General features: G+C 43.1%; 1 protein-coding gene across 4 annotated transcripts in view; it reads left to right on the forward strand.

Annotated features, from left to right (window-relative positions):
• Positions 1-14,008, forward strand: part of rgs3a (regulator of G protein signaling 3a) — a 193,447-nt gene that overhangs the window by 35,924 nt on the left and 143,515 nt on the right. For 2 of the 4 annotated variants that reach the window (XM_083793657.1, XM_083793655.1), the window contains 2 exons: positions 772-839; positions 13,521-13,602. In XM_083793657.1, the coding sequence (XP_083649783.1) occupies positions 772-839; positions 13,521-13,602 (150 nt within the window). Of the gene's footprint in view, positions 1-771; positions 840-8,541; positions 9,326-13,520; positions 13,603-14,008 lie in introns of those variants that run through there. The other 2 variants (XM_083793653.1, XM_083793654.1) reach the window with 1 other exon arrangement.

Genomic DNA, 14,008 nt, shown 5'->3' on the forward strand with positions numbered 1-14,008 from the left:
CACTAAAAAGCAGTAGCAAATACAAATAAAAAAGTCTTCAGTTTGAAGAGTTGTTGTAGCAGACCTGCAGTTTTTCTGGGAGTTTGTTCCAGACCCTGCAGATTTTGGTTTTGACTCTAGGGACAGAAAGCAGACGCACCCCAGACACGAGTGTGAAGTTATAGGGGGAGACAGGTATATATGGGGAAAGAAGAGATACAGAATCTAAATGAAAGCGAAGCAGTAGTCATCTGTTTCAGAGAGAGTGAGAGAGAGAGAGTGAGAGAGAGAGAGAGAGAGAGAGAGAGAGGGGGGGAGAGAGAGGGTCGCAGCTGAATACTGCCTTTATGAGCAATGGTTAAAAAGACAGAGGCAGGGGCGAGTCCCTGTAACCATGACAACCTCATAGGAGCCCTGAGTCGAAGAGATAATGGAGTGTGAGGAGTTCCTTTTCTCTTCTTTACTCCTCCCTCCCTCTCTCTCTCTTTCTCTCTCTACATGTCCTCACTTCCACTTCTCCCTCTCTCATGGCTATAGTCTTCACTGAGCTGTGCCAGTCTGGGGGTGCTTATGAAGTCTACATCCCAGCTGTCTTATATCCGTTCTTCCTTGACAACTGTTTGACACTCCTGGGAACAGTTTGAGAACTTTCTGAAGACTCTCCTCTTTCTTGAACCGTGTCCAGAAGGAGAGCAATTTGCACTGGCTTCCAGTGGGAAATAACGGACAGTGAGAAAGAAATGTGCTCAAAAAGCACAGTGTCAGCCTGTGACTCTTTTGTCTATGTTTCAGAGGCTGTGTTGTCAAACCATGGTGCTGCCCCCGAGACCAATCACCCTGAGAATATGCAATGCTTAACGGTGAGTACTATCAAACTGGACTTTTGACTTTTCCACTGCATTTTCCACTTCTTATTCATTCATGCATTCCCATACAAAATGTTGTTTTTGTGTGTGTGTGTGTGTGTGTGTGTGTGTGTGTGTGTGTGTGCGTGTGTGCGTGTGCGCGTGTGCTATGGACTCATGGTTTGTGTAATGTGCATGCTTGTATGTGTCTGACTCCATAGGCCTGTCTTTGCATGCGTTTTGTGGTTTGTGTGCATGTTACTGTGCAGTTCTGCTTTCATCTGCATTCATTATGGATACACAGAACTACACTCAATATGCATCGAGTACAGTAGTTGAGATATAACTTTACAGATCATGCCACTGACACATCATGCATACAAACACGCATTGAAGACATAACACGGAATGTGTTACACATTCTTTGCAACCAAAGTAGCAGTTTGTGTCATGCTGTGGATCTGCGTGCAGTGAATGGAGTACTATGGGGGACCGTAAAAAGACTCACTGGCATGTGAGTCACATCTGGACCAGAACGATGGCTAATCTCCAGAGATCAGGAAACAGATTATGTTGCCCAATTCTGATCCAGTTACCTATATTTCCTTTTTTTTCTCGGACAAGCATTTTTACAAGTATGGCTCGGAAAGAGTCTAGTCGTCTATACAAGGTTCTGTGTGTGTCAGTGTATCCTGAGCTAATCTCGCAAACCCCTGGACCGATCAGTGCCAAATGTCCTGAGCACATTGCCTATAGACCTTATGCAGACCGCGGCCATCTTGCCATTAAGTTATGGCAGGGTGGCAACTAGTCACAATTTGCAATTTACCATTGACAGTAAAGTCCTATCTGATTTGTATTAAACAATGTCAAACTCACCAACATTGCAGCTGTACCAAAAGCTTGAATTATCCTTTCGATCTGCAAATTGTTTGTTCATAAAAGTCCACCACATACATATACATGTACATATACAAGAATGTGTCAGAGTTTAGAAGCGCTCGCTTTCAGCAAAGAAACGTTCTGCTGCCTCCTGCATTAAGTACAAAAACAGGTGGTACGCAGGGCCGTTGAGTAATTTCCAACAAGCACTTCCAAACTCCAACACAACAAAATAATCACCTGCAAGGAATTTCTTGACAGAAAGTAGCACTGTCTACAGTGGGTTTTTATTAAACAAACACCATTTACACAATGGTAAATTGCGGCTCGTTGTTACCCTGCTATTGGCTACAGTCTGCATAAGGTCTATAGGTCAACTTCTACAAATTTATTTTCACATACAGTACATTTTATGCTACTTTATTCTATTTTTTGCATTTTATAATGGATGGAAGACAAATTTGGATTCATATTGAGTAATAATGACTGACATCTATGATGTCTGACATCTACGTATGATGCCACGCCGTTGCCATGTGGATCCCGAGATGCATGATTCCATTTGTAAACGTTGATGGACAGCTCCACTGTTCAGTATATGAAGATTGAGGTTTCACTCTATGCACACCCTATGCACTTAATCACATCTCAGTTGACCTAGTCTCACAGCAGCACCTAAAAAGAGCTGAGTCAGTTTTGCTGGACTCGTACAAAAATGACAGCAACGGAAAAACGTGAATAATGTCATGATCTCTTTTGTAGTGTTTTGGGTAATCAGAAATATTAGAGGCCTGCTTTTCGTAGGACCTACAAGTAGCGTACCAACAATAGCAATGTTTTCAAGAGTCCCCATCCCAGTGAAAAGAGTTTGCCTTGTTTTTTTGCTTTTGTTTGCTGGCCTGTTGTTCACATTATACACATCCAGTATACTTATAGTTTATTAAATTATGTCTTGTTCCATAATAGTGTAGTTACATCAGATCTGGAGAATGCCTGCCACTGCACCTCAAGGTTGGGATTTTAGGCAGAGGACAAATTCTGTGTAAATATACTTGACATTGGAAATACATTTAACTTGATTTAGTGTGATAGATTACAGTCATAGAAACTTATATCTTTTAGTGGAGTGTTATGCTCTCACTGCTCTGGTTACTGGTAGATTAGAGTTGACCTTGACCTTAGTCCAAATTGTTGAGGCACGTTTCCTCCTCCGCAGGTGTGACCACACCACACAGATTCTGGCTTCACTTCACCGGCTCCCTGTTCGTTTCAGAATTGATTTTTAAGATTGTATTGTTTGTTTTTAAATCACTGAATGGTTTGGTCACCTCAGTATCTTTCTGAACTCAGAGATTTATACTCCCTCAAGGTCACTGCGGTCTACGGGCCAGTTGAAACTTAAGGTCACAAAGAAGACACATTTAATAACAACCAGAGGTAACGAAGCCTTTTCTGTTGTAGCCCCCACATTATGGAATAAGCTTCCCCTCTCATAAGAACAGTTTCCCCACCATCTCACTTTAAGTTCCACATTTAAACTTTGTCTTTTAATTCCGTTTGAGAGTTTCTATGGTCAATGTTTTGTTTCTCTGTCTGCTGACGCTGCTGACACTTATTTCGTCAGTGATGTCCTTGTTTATTTTGTTTATTTTTTACTGTGTGATTTAGCTGTTGATTTTAGCTCATACAGTGTATTTAGTTTTAGATTTTCTGTGCTGCACTTTGTAAACCTGGAGTTGTAAAATGTACTATATGATGCGGATTGGATTGGATTGACAAAAGAATACATGGGAATTTTTTTGCAGGGTTGACGTAAAATTGTGACCCATTTTTCTCTTCATATCGTGTGTAAAGTATCTAGAACATATGCAGTATTCCAAAGGCTCAGAGCAGGATTGACAATTACAAGTCTGCAGGCAAACTCTGTTCCTCTGGCTACGCAAGACTAGGTATAGTAGACAACTGCTAGTCATGTAAGATAAGATAAGATCAGAAATATACGATAATACTTAATGGATATCTAGAGGGAAATTCACAGGTCATACAGCAGTGGGAGTGAAACACTGAATAGTTAAAAGTAAAAATCAATAACGAAACCAAGATAAACAAACGCAGTAAGCTGGCTACTACAGACTGTATATCCGCCTGTTGCACATGTTGAAGGGCTGGAGCCTCCTCAGGAAGAACAGCTTGCCCTGTCCCTTCCTGTAGAGGGCCTCGGAGTTGTCAGTCCAGCCCAGTTTATTGTGTATGTGTGCTCCACCTCCTCCCCATGGATGGTGATTGATTTGGGTGCCTCTTTTGTGCACTGCCGGTAGTCCAGCACCACGGCTCCTTGCGTCTTTCTGATGTTGAGCTGGAGGTGATCGTTATCACACCATCCTACAAAGCTCTCCGCCAGGGCTCTGTACTGCTCGTTGTCATCCATAATGCAGCCGACAATGAAATGAAGAACTTCTGTTGGTGGCAACTGGCAAGCACCCAAGTTGAAGCAGAAATCACAGATGTAGAGGGTGAACAGGAAAGGCTCCTTGAGGAGAGCCAGTGTCGCTGACCTAGTCCGTAATCCAGGCTAACAGGCATCACTGACAGTTTCTCAACTAGCCAGAGTGGCTGATGGCATTGATTGGAGGTGCTGGAGAAGTCAAAAGAACATGACTCTTCTGGTGATGTGTGCGTAGTCTGTGTGGAGCAGGTAGATGGTAGACATCATGGAAACAATATAAGATAGCCAATACAGACAATTTAGTTGTGGGTGTCAATCAGTATTTTCTAGTTGAACCCATTCTGACCGGGCACCCATTTTGGTGTTGGCATCATGTTATGCTTTAGCTATTGAAAAATAGCAGATCTACAAGCTCATATCGAGCTTGTAGGTCTGCAATTTTTTGAAAAATCGACTGACATTTTTAGAATCTGATCTCAGGTCAGAATGGGTTCATCGGACCAGTGTGTGTCCGGCGGAAACCTCGTATGAATCTGATCTCAGGTCAGAATGGGTTAATCTAATACGACATAAAGACACATGTTTGTAGTGAGGTTACAATCCCTGTCGACAAGGAACTGTTGTTTGATCTCTCACTTTCTCTCACTGTCCCTCTCCCCCTTCTCTGTTCTCTTTCCCTTTTATCATGAGGTGAATGAAAGTGGTAGCTGTCGGCTGATTGGTCCATAACTTGTTTGGGGTCTCTCTCAAGGGAGACAGTTAACAGAGTGAACAGAGATCCACAGACTCATTTATCCTTCACTTGGTCAATCAACCATGTTGCTCGATGAAAATGACTGATTTTCTACTGAAAACATGTTGCATCAGTTGTTTTTGTCAACACGGTCATGCAATAAAGTAAATTTAGCGTAACCACTTTAGGGTCGATTCATACCGCTGTTTCGGCGCTGTAGTGCCGAAATGATTTAGGCTCGTCAGATTTTCTGTAGCACCGATGAGCCGACTTTAGGATGGTACCCACCCCCCCGAACCTCAAATGACGTCACATTGTAGGCTCTACAGAGCCGAACCTACTTTTATTCGGCTCTAAAATAGGAGTATGAATTGGCCCTAAGCCAGATTTATACTTTGTTGTATGATGGTGTCACACGTAGAAAATAGCTACTAATCTACATGCTCACAAGCTATAAGCATATTGGTTAGGCTTGTTGACAGAATTTTCAGCTATAGTGACATGCCCAAAATAGGGACGCTAATGGTCTTTGTTACGTTTTTTGCGCTCCTTTGGTTTTGTTAAACAGTTTTTGCTGTTCCTCTTGTTCAGATGACTGCATATTCACCCCCTTGGGTCTCTCTCTGAGTATTTCTCATTGTGTGGGCATCATCCTATGAAACACCTAGAATGCTCTGGGGTATCCTCCAGTGCCCACTTTCAACCTGCTCAACCGAATTCATATCTCCTGCAAATGGCTTTTCAGACTTATACGTTTAATAGTTTACACAGTTTCGGGACTTTTTGAGTGCACCGGGCTCTTGGTGTGATTTGTACCTGACATGCACTAGGTGCTTGAAGAGCAATCGATGCGTTACAGAAATAGCTGAGGGTACTTCTGTCTTTATTTCTTCACCCATACTGTAAATGTCCTAGCAACTTATCATTTTCAATTCTATTACCATTCTTAAAAAGTATCTGGCATCACAAATCACAAATTATAGTAAAGCCACACCATCCTCCCCTGTATCACTTATGGGCGGTCTACATCAATCACTATAACGATATTGTAATAAAGAAATAAACTCGAACGGAGTTGAGAATTCTATGCTTTATTTTTGCGCTGAATGATTGTTATAGTATATGTAAGCCTAGAAATTGGGTTTAATATTCTGGAAAAGTTTTGGAAATGTATTGGTAATAATGTGTAGGAAGTAGGAACCCTGATGTAAGTCAGCCAAAATGTTGCTGTTTCCATATCGTTATAGCCAAACCAGGAACTCTGGCCTCAATTAAGACAATTACTAAGTATCAAGCCTGGAACTAGGTCAAATAATTGTGCAAGGCCTCCCCCTCCTAGACAAAATGTCTATACAGTATTACATCATTCATACTACTGTATAGCATCCAGTATTCCCCTAGTCTTGATTGCAAGTATAAGTATGCCAGTATAATTAGACAGTAATATCCTGAGTATAATTACATTCAGAGTTGCATTCCTGACACTTTGCTGTTTATACCCTGTGCAACCTTAACTACAGGTCCTGCATTTGGCCTTGGCCCTAATCCTGTATGTTCACTGGCTTGGAAGATGCCTGCGCCTTTGATAACTGTTTATTCAGGTCAAAATGAGAAAAACAGAAAGAGAGAGAGAGAGAGAGGGAGCGAGTGAGCGAGACAGACAGACAGTCTTTCTTGTTTGGGGTAGAGTGGTCCCATACTCCTAAAGACCGGTTTGGCATCGCCATCGTTTTTCAGTTCCCCTCTTTTCTCTCCTCTCCCCAAGACATGCCTTTCTCTCCCTTTCTCTCCCCTCCGTCTAATCTGTCCTTCTGCCTATTTAGAAGTGAACAGAGCAGCGAGAAAGAGAGAAAAAGGCCTCTCATGCTTTATTGTGTGCTTGACGGGTAACCTTCCACCCTTTGAAAAGGCAAACAGGGAAGAGCTGTCATTACTATTGGCATGAAGAGATTCTAAGACCTGGGACTCCTTTATTATTTTACTATAGCGTTGTAGCAACTAGTGTATTATAGTTCTTTTTAACCCTTCTCTATCGCTCGTTTCTTTTTCTGGCTGTGCAACCCATGTGTTTCTCAATTATTTATAATTTCACAGACCTGACTTTGATACAATTTAACAGACTTTGATACAATTATTTTAACGTTTGGGACCCCAATCTACACTGTAAAATGATTTGTCTGAAATTATGTCCAAAAGGAACCAAATCCATTTAGCTGGGGATGCCCTGTAATGCCCTCAAGGACCCTCGGGGGTCCCCGGACCCCACATTGAGAACCAATGTGCTAGACCACTAAAGGAAGAAAGAGATTCATTTAATTTAATTGGCTTATTCCCACAGTGACATGATGGTATTTGTAAAATGTTAATTTTGATAAATCACCACCTATTTTCCCCAGAGATAGAGATAACGAAAATATGAGTGTTATGTGCCCCAACTGGAAGTGAAGGGGATGTTGTCCGATTTCACAGACCTGAGAGTTTCCATCACGGAGTGTAGAATGAAAGGAAAAGCACAGGAAGTATGGAAGGCGAAAACATAACAAACATAAGAGCATAATGTCTGGACGCAGACCAGGGGGGAGCAGGGTCGGACAGGAGCTGACGAGGTGTGAGGTATGATTGAGGTGTGTGTGTGTGTGTGTGTGTGTGTGTGTGTGTGTGTGTGTGTGTGTGTGTGTGTGTGTGTGTGTGTGTGTGTGTGTGTGTGTGTGTGTGTGTGTGTGTGTGTGTGTGTGTGTGTGTGTGTGTGTGTGTGTGTGTGTGTGTGTGTGTGTGTAATGGTGAAAGTCAGGCTGATAATGGAATTTGGCCATAGACCATTACTATTCTGTTTTTCGACCTGGAGAGATAGACCTACCATTTATGCCAAGCACCACACCATACGTCAATTAATAAATAAGGCTTAAAGTGGATCAAATTATGCTACAATACTAATCAAACATTTCTGTGGAAGTTTAACTACTCTTGCTTCTACTTTTAGATTCTCAAACAATCAATACAGGGTTTTTATATCCTTATCACTTAACCATTCATTCATACATTATTTTCACTCTTATCACCCCCTCAGTCATACTCTTGACACTATCCACATGTACAGTATTGAGACAAGTCTCACTTTCACTCTCAATGAACTATCACACCTCTTTCTCAGCCTGGTAGTGTAGACTTGGGTAAGCAAATGGGATTTATCCAGGGCAGCTGCACAAAACTTCCCTGATGAGGTGTGTGTGTGTGTGTGTGTGTGTGTGTGTGTGTGTGTGTGTGTGTGTGTGTGTGTGTGTGTGTGTGTGTGTGTGTGTGTGTGTGTGTGTGTGTGTGTGTGTGTGTGTGTGTGTGTGTGTGTGTGTGTGTGTGTGTGTGTGTGTGTGTGTGTGTGTGTGTGTGTGTGTGTGTGGTGCGCATGCACGTGTATTTGTGTGTGTAGGGGTGGCGGAGGGGGCACTTCCTTCTATTCTTCTGCTGTGAAACAGTTCCCATGAGCGCCCCTGCCAGGAACGGCAGTATGGCCCGAACAGGCCGACCCAGCACCAGTCTCGCCTCTGTGACGCCGACACACTTTCACAGAGTCACACATGCAGCTCTCTCTCTCACACACACACACACACACACACACAGAGCTGATGTTGTGTTGTGGCCTGTGTCACTGCCGCGATCAACAGAAGACACTCGGGACCGTATCTTGTGGAATATATTATAACGCAGCCTACGCAGGTGGCGGAAGAAAACACAGAAATGTCAACCTGAGAAGAGAAATAAGCAACAGGAGACTTCATCAGTTGTGTAAAGAAAACCACAAGCTGGGATGCTGTCAAAGGAACACGGCAAGCTGTTGATGTAACACGGGATCACAGGAACTTGCATACGGGAGTGTGTAATGTGTATTGCATTTTCAAGAATCCTAAATAGGGTAAGAGTGCAGTAAGAGGTCCATGACTTAGTGGTGGACTAATGTCAACAACTTTTTAAAGGGGATGTCCACTCCTCAAACACTGGCAATAGACTCGTCAAAGGAAAAAGTTCTGACCGGTGTGCTCTGAAGACAACATTTTTGTTGAAAATCGTACACATACAGTATAAGCCACAAGGGGAGCATCATTCTACTGTGCAGGATAGTTGTACTGTATCCCCCCCCCCCTACATTTTAAGGTTGCATTGCAACCTTAAAATCACACGCACAAAGCTGTGGCTTTTGAGATGATCCACAACACCCTGAAGTTGACACAGCCTACAGAGCGAAGCCCCAGGACCATGATGCACTCGGCCGTGGCCAGGAGGCTGTGGAGATACTCTGGACGTCGGGCCGAGGAGCGTCCAGCGGAGGCTCAGCGCAGGAGTGTGTGTGTGCTAGCGGCAGACCTGGACACTGGGGGGGGAGGAGGAGGCATGATTCACACCCTTCACGGACTGTGTCGACTCTGCATCGGCTGTAGACTGCCTCAGGTCTGTTTGTGTGGTACTTCAGTGGTTCTCTGGATGTAGACTGCCTCAGGTCTGTTTGTGTGGTACTTCAGTGGTTCGCTGGATGTAGACTGCCTCAGGTCTGTTTGTGTGGTACTTCAGTGGTTCTCTGGATGTAGACTGCCTCAGGTCTGTTTGTGTGGTACTTCAGTGGTTCTCTGGATGTAGACTGCCTCAGGTCTGTTTGTGTGGTACTTCAGTGGTTCTCTGGATGTAGACTGCCTCAGGTCTGTTTGTGTGGTACTTCAGTGGTTCTCTGGATGTAGACTGCCTCAGGTCTGTTTGTGTGGTACTTCAGTGGTTCCCAAAGTGGGGTCCGGGGACCCCTAGGGATCCTTGAGGGAGTTCCAGGGGGTCCCCAGTTAAATTAACATTGATTTTACAATATAAATTGGGGTTCCCAGAGATAGAAAGGCCATTAATTGAGGGACCGTAATTCAGGTCAAACCCTGAATCAAGCCCTTGAAATGGAAATGGTTGAAAATCACTGCTAGAGCCGTAAAAACTTCTCTTATGGGGGTCCTTGGCATATATTTTCAAATGGGGGTCCACATGCTAATGAGAACTATTTTGACACGAAAAGGTTTGGGAACCCCTGTGGTACTTGAGATCAAAACCTGGAGGGGAGGATGGAGGAAAAAGAGAGATCAAAGGAGGGAGGAGGCGACCAAAAGGGATCAACGAAGGGAGGGAAGGAAAATATAAGTTGTAGAAAGACGCGAACTGTGGGCGGTTAACCAATGTACAAGCTCACAACGTGGCACGATGCAAGGGTTGTGAGCTTATGCATTTTTTATTTTTACATTTTCGATTTGAAAAATAGGGCTGCACTGCTGGATGAATCATAGAATAACTTAAGCATATAAAACTAAACACATTTCTTAATTTTAAAAGTGCCGAAATGTGGCAGAAAACTAAATAATGTAAATCTGCATGTGCAAGGTTTGATTTATCACGTGCAGATTGTGCATGTACAACTTGCAGTGAATTGAAAGTGTGAACACACACAGCCATTATTTAAAGTGTTTACAATACTTTTCTGGGCAGGTAAAATTGCAAAAAAGCTGCAGCAATTTCACAAGCACTTTGAATACATCAGGAATTCCATTCTCCAGGGATATACACTAACTAATGGAGGCAAGAAACGGCGCTTCAAGAGAGGAAAAGAACATTAATGTGCCACATTTATAATTTATCTTGACACAGCGAGAGAAGGATGCTATGGCATCAGAGAGGAGAGGGAAAGAACAAGCAACTTATGCTACTTTTTTCTTTAACCCCTTGAACTCTAGCTTCCCTATTCTGGGGCAACATTTGCCAAAAATAGCAGATCTACTACAGGGTTAGTCAAGCACTCAGTCAGCTCATTATTGTTCTTAAAGTCCTCATTAGCAATAACCAGTACAAAATGATTCATAATACAACAGGACAGAATTTACCTGGTTACAAGTACGAGAGAGGAAAGCAGAAACAGAATATGACACCAAAGCTATGTTTTGTGTGCGTGCGGGCGGGCGTGCGTGCGTGCGTGCGTGCGTGCGCGCGCACGCGGGTGTATGAGTCAGTGAACATTGGAGCATTCTGTAATTCAAAATGCACACAGTGCTCAAGCATGAAGTTTGTGGTGAGTCTTTCCACGTGAATGCATGTGTAAAGCCCTGCGTGTTTCTGCATACATGGACATGTACTGACACTGTGTGTAAATAGTTTACATGCACATGTCTGCCATGATGCGAAGCCAGCTGACTCATGTACATTTATACTGTACATGTGCTGTACGTACGGAATTATGCTCAGCAGAGATGCACCTGGTTATCCTGACCCCTCAGGCTAAATGTCTGAAAGGGCACTGAAGCAAAAGCGAAAAGGGAAAACTCCTGTGACATACGCATACAAAAAATAATAATAAAATATGTACAGTAGATCGTTGTGCTTGAAAAAGGTAATATTCATTTAGCTTTGAGGTTAATTACTGAACATGAGGGAAAGCATGGGAAAATCTCAACATTGACAATCAACTTGAAACTTGGAGGCGTTCAACCTTAATAGAATTTTAGTTTTGTTTAGGTTAATGATTAAGGTTGGACATCTCGGCGGTTATGGTAAAGGTACGTAGTAGCGATGTCCCGATACACTTTTTTTGTTCCCGATCCAATCCCGATACCACAATTTCTGTGTTAACCGAATACCGATACCAGTGTTGTGATCTCGTGTTGTGTTTTTAGCTATCTAGCTATACAGTATATCTCGTGTTGTGTTTATAGCAGACTCCTCACTCATATGTGCACTTGCAGTTTGGGCAACTCGAAAGCAAACTCCACAAGAGTCCACATGCCCCAACATTTTATTGACTTGCCATAGTGTCAACCCCTTACCCCTGTGTCGGATCGGTGGTTAGACTGGCATATTCACCGATATGAACCGATATGACAAATAAGGGCCGATACCGATACTTCTCCGATACCGATACAGTATCGGGACATCTCTAGTACGTAGGGAATAGAGGGTATGCGTGTGACATCATCATCAAACCCGGAAGTTATGCAGGAACGCCTACTGAGTGGCAAAAAACTACTTTCTGGCCTTGACAGCCCATACATCCAAACAGAAAAGTCCTATCTGATTTCATTTAACAACATTAAACAATGTTAAACTCACTTTGCCTGTCTCTTTGCCACTCGATGTGCCATTCACTTTAAGCATGCGCATACCCTATATTGATGTTGACCTACTATTATTATTATTACCCAAAGTTCCTCACATGTTTACGACAAGATTTACTTACTAACATCTAATAGGGAAATTCGCTTTGGACATGGCACTAACTTATTTGTGAATGTAAATTGTATATTAATACTATATAACTCACATACAATGTTTTTTGTCTCGTTGCTCTTCTACTGAGAAATGTAGTTCCATGTGTTTGGTTTGACACAACCTTTTGACACGATCCTTCGCCCCCTTTCATGATGACAACAGGCCCGGAAGAGCATATTTTTTTATTTAAAGACATTTAAGCCTCGGACAAAACCAACTCTTGTTGTGACAAATCATTACAATAAACTATTGGAATTATCTTCCGGGCCTGTCGTCGTCATGAAAGGGGGTGGGACTGCGACGTCCTGTTGAAATTAGTCACCATCAGGCTTGGCAGCATCACCTTGTGTGAGGTGGAGTCAGGGGACACAAGGTGGAGTCAGGGGACACAATCAGCACAGCACTGCAGCAACAAGGGACTACACACTACACAGTGAAATGGGAAGTAGGAATAGGCAGAATCACTAAAGTGGGACACAAAGGGGGGGATGATGGGGGGGGACGGACGAACGATTAAAAAAAAAGGGTTAAAACAATGGATCTCTGGATTTTTGCTGTGTCTGCAGTAGGGGAATTTCAGACAACCTGCTCGTTAGAGAGAGAGAGAGGGAGAGAGAGAGATGGATGGATCCAGTGAAAAGGGGAAAGAAATGGGTTAGGTATTTGTCCAATGGGCCCCCTGGTTGTCACCAGATGCGATGGAAACAGGGATGTTTTGGATGGACTTCTGTTGACTTTGGCTCACATTCTGAATGTTTGACCATGTTGGGTCACATACAGAGGAATGGAGGGAAAGACCATTATCTTTATGAGTTTTTTTTGTGTGTGTGTGTGTGTGTGTGTGTGTGTGTGTGTGTGTGTGTGTGTGTGTGTGTGTGTGTGTGTGTGTGTGTGTGTGTGTGTGTGTGTGTGTGTGTGTGTGTGTGTGTGTGTGTGTGTGTGTGTGTGTGTGTGTGAGATTAACCAATCATTTGATTGGTTCATTTCAGTACATCCCATGCATGAAATTTCCCTCAATAATTTGGTTCACTAAGGAAAATGTTAAAGAGCTTTCAGCTGTATTATCTGAGTTTGTTACTGTGGGCGGGCGGGCGAGCGGGCGGGCATGCGTTTCACTTCCGAATTCAAGTTCATCTGTCCTATCTGCCCTGTAAAGGTGCGTTCAGACTTGGATGGTTAGAGCGGCGCGATTACAAAGTCATTGCAAAGACGAGAAGTTGCACGAACAGGCGCGGCACAGCTTGGTGCGGCACAAACGGGGCGAACCGAGGGAATATATATTCGGGTCTGAACGCAGCTTAAGGAACATGACATTGAGATCAGTGTATTGTATTGTAATATTTGGGTGTGTGTTCTACAGGTGACCATTCATCGAGGGAAGGATGGATATGGGTTCACCATCTGTTCTGACTCACCTGTGAGGGTCCAGGCTGTAGATCCAGGCAAGTGTGTCTATGTATATGTTTAAGTGCATATAGGTGTGTGCGGGCATGCTTGTGCGCATCGTCAATGTCAGGCAGAATATGTATCTCCATATTTTACTATAGTTTATTTGTTTACTATAGTCCTACTAGACACCAGAAAATGTCTTCTGTCCACAAAAGATCACGGGATAGATCTATTGAATGTGAAGTGTGAAAAAGGACCTCTTCAGACCTCATCTTAGCCCGTAGCACTTGCTCTAGCCTCGACGGCCTTACAGGCCTATGCAAAGGCTCAATTTATGTAACTTAGATAGCATTTTATGTAGACATTGCACTCAGTAGTATATACGCATAGTTTCATTATATAGCTATTCCACTGTTAGGTTGTTAGCTTACGTACATTATGATTCATGATGACTATTTT

This window comes from Protomyctophum parallelum (assembly GCF_964188405.1).
Source record: "Protomyctophum parallelum genome assembly, chromosome: 21".
NCBI classification, from domain to species: Eukaryota; Metazoa; Chordata; class Actinopteri; order Myctophiformes; family Myctophidae; genus Protomyctophum; species Protomyctophum parallelum.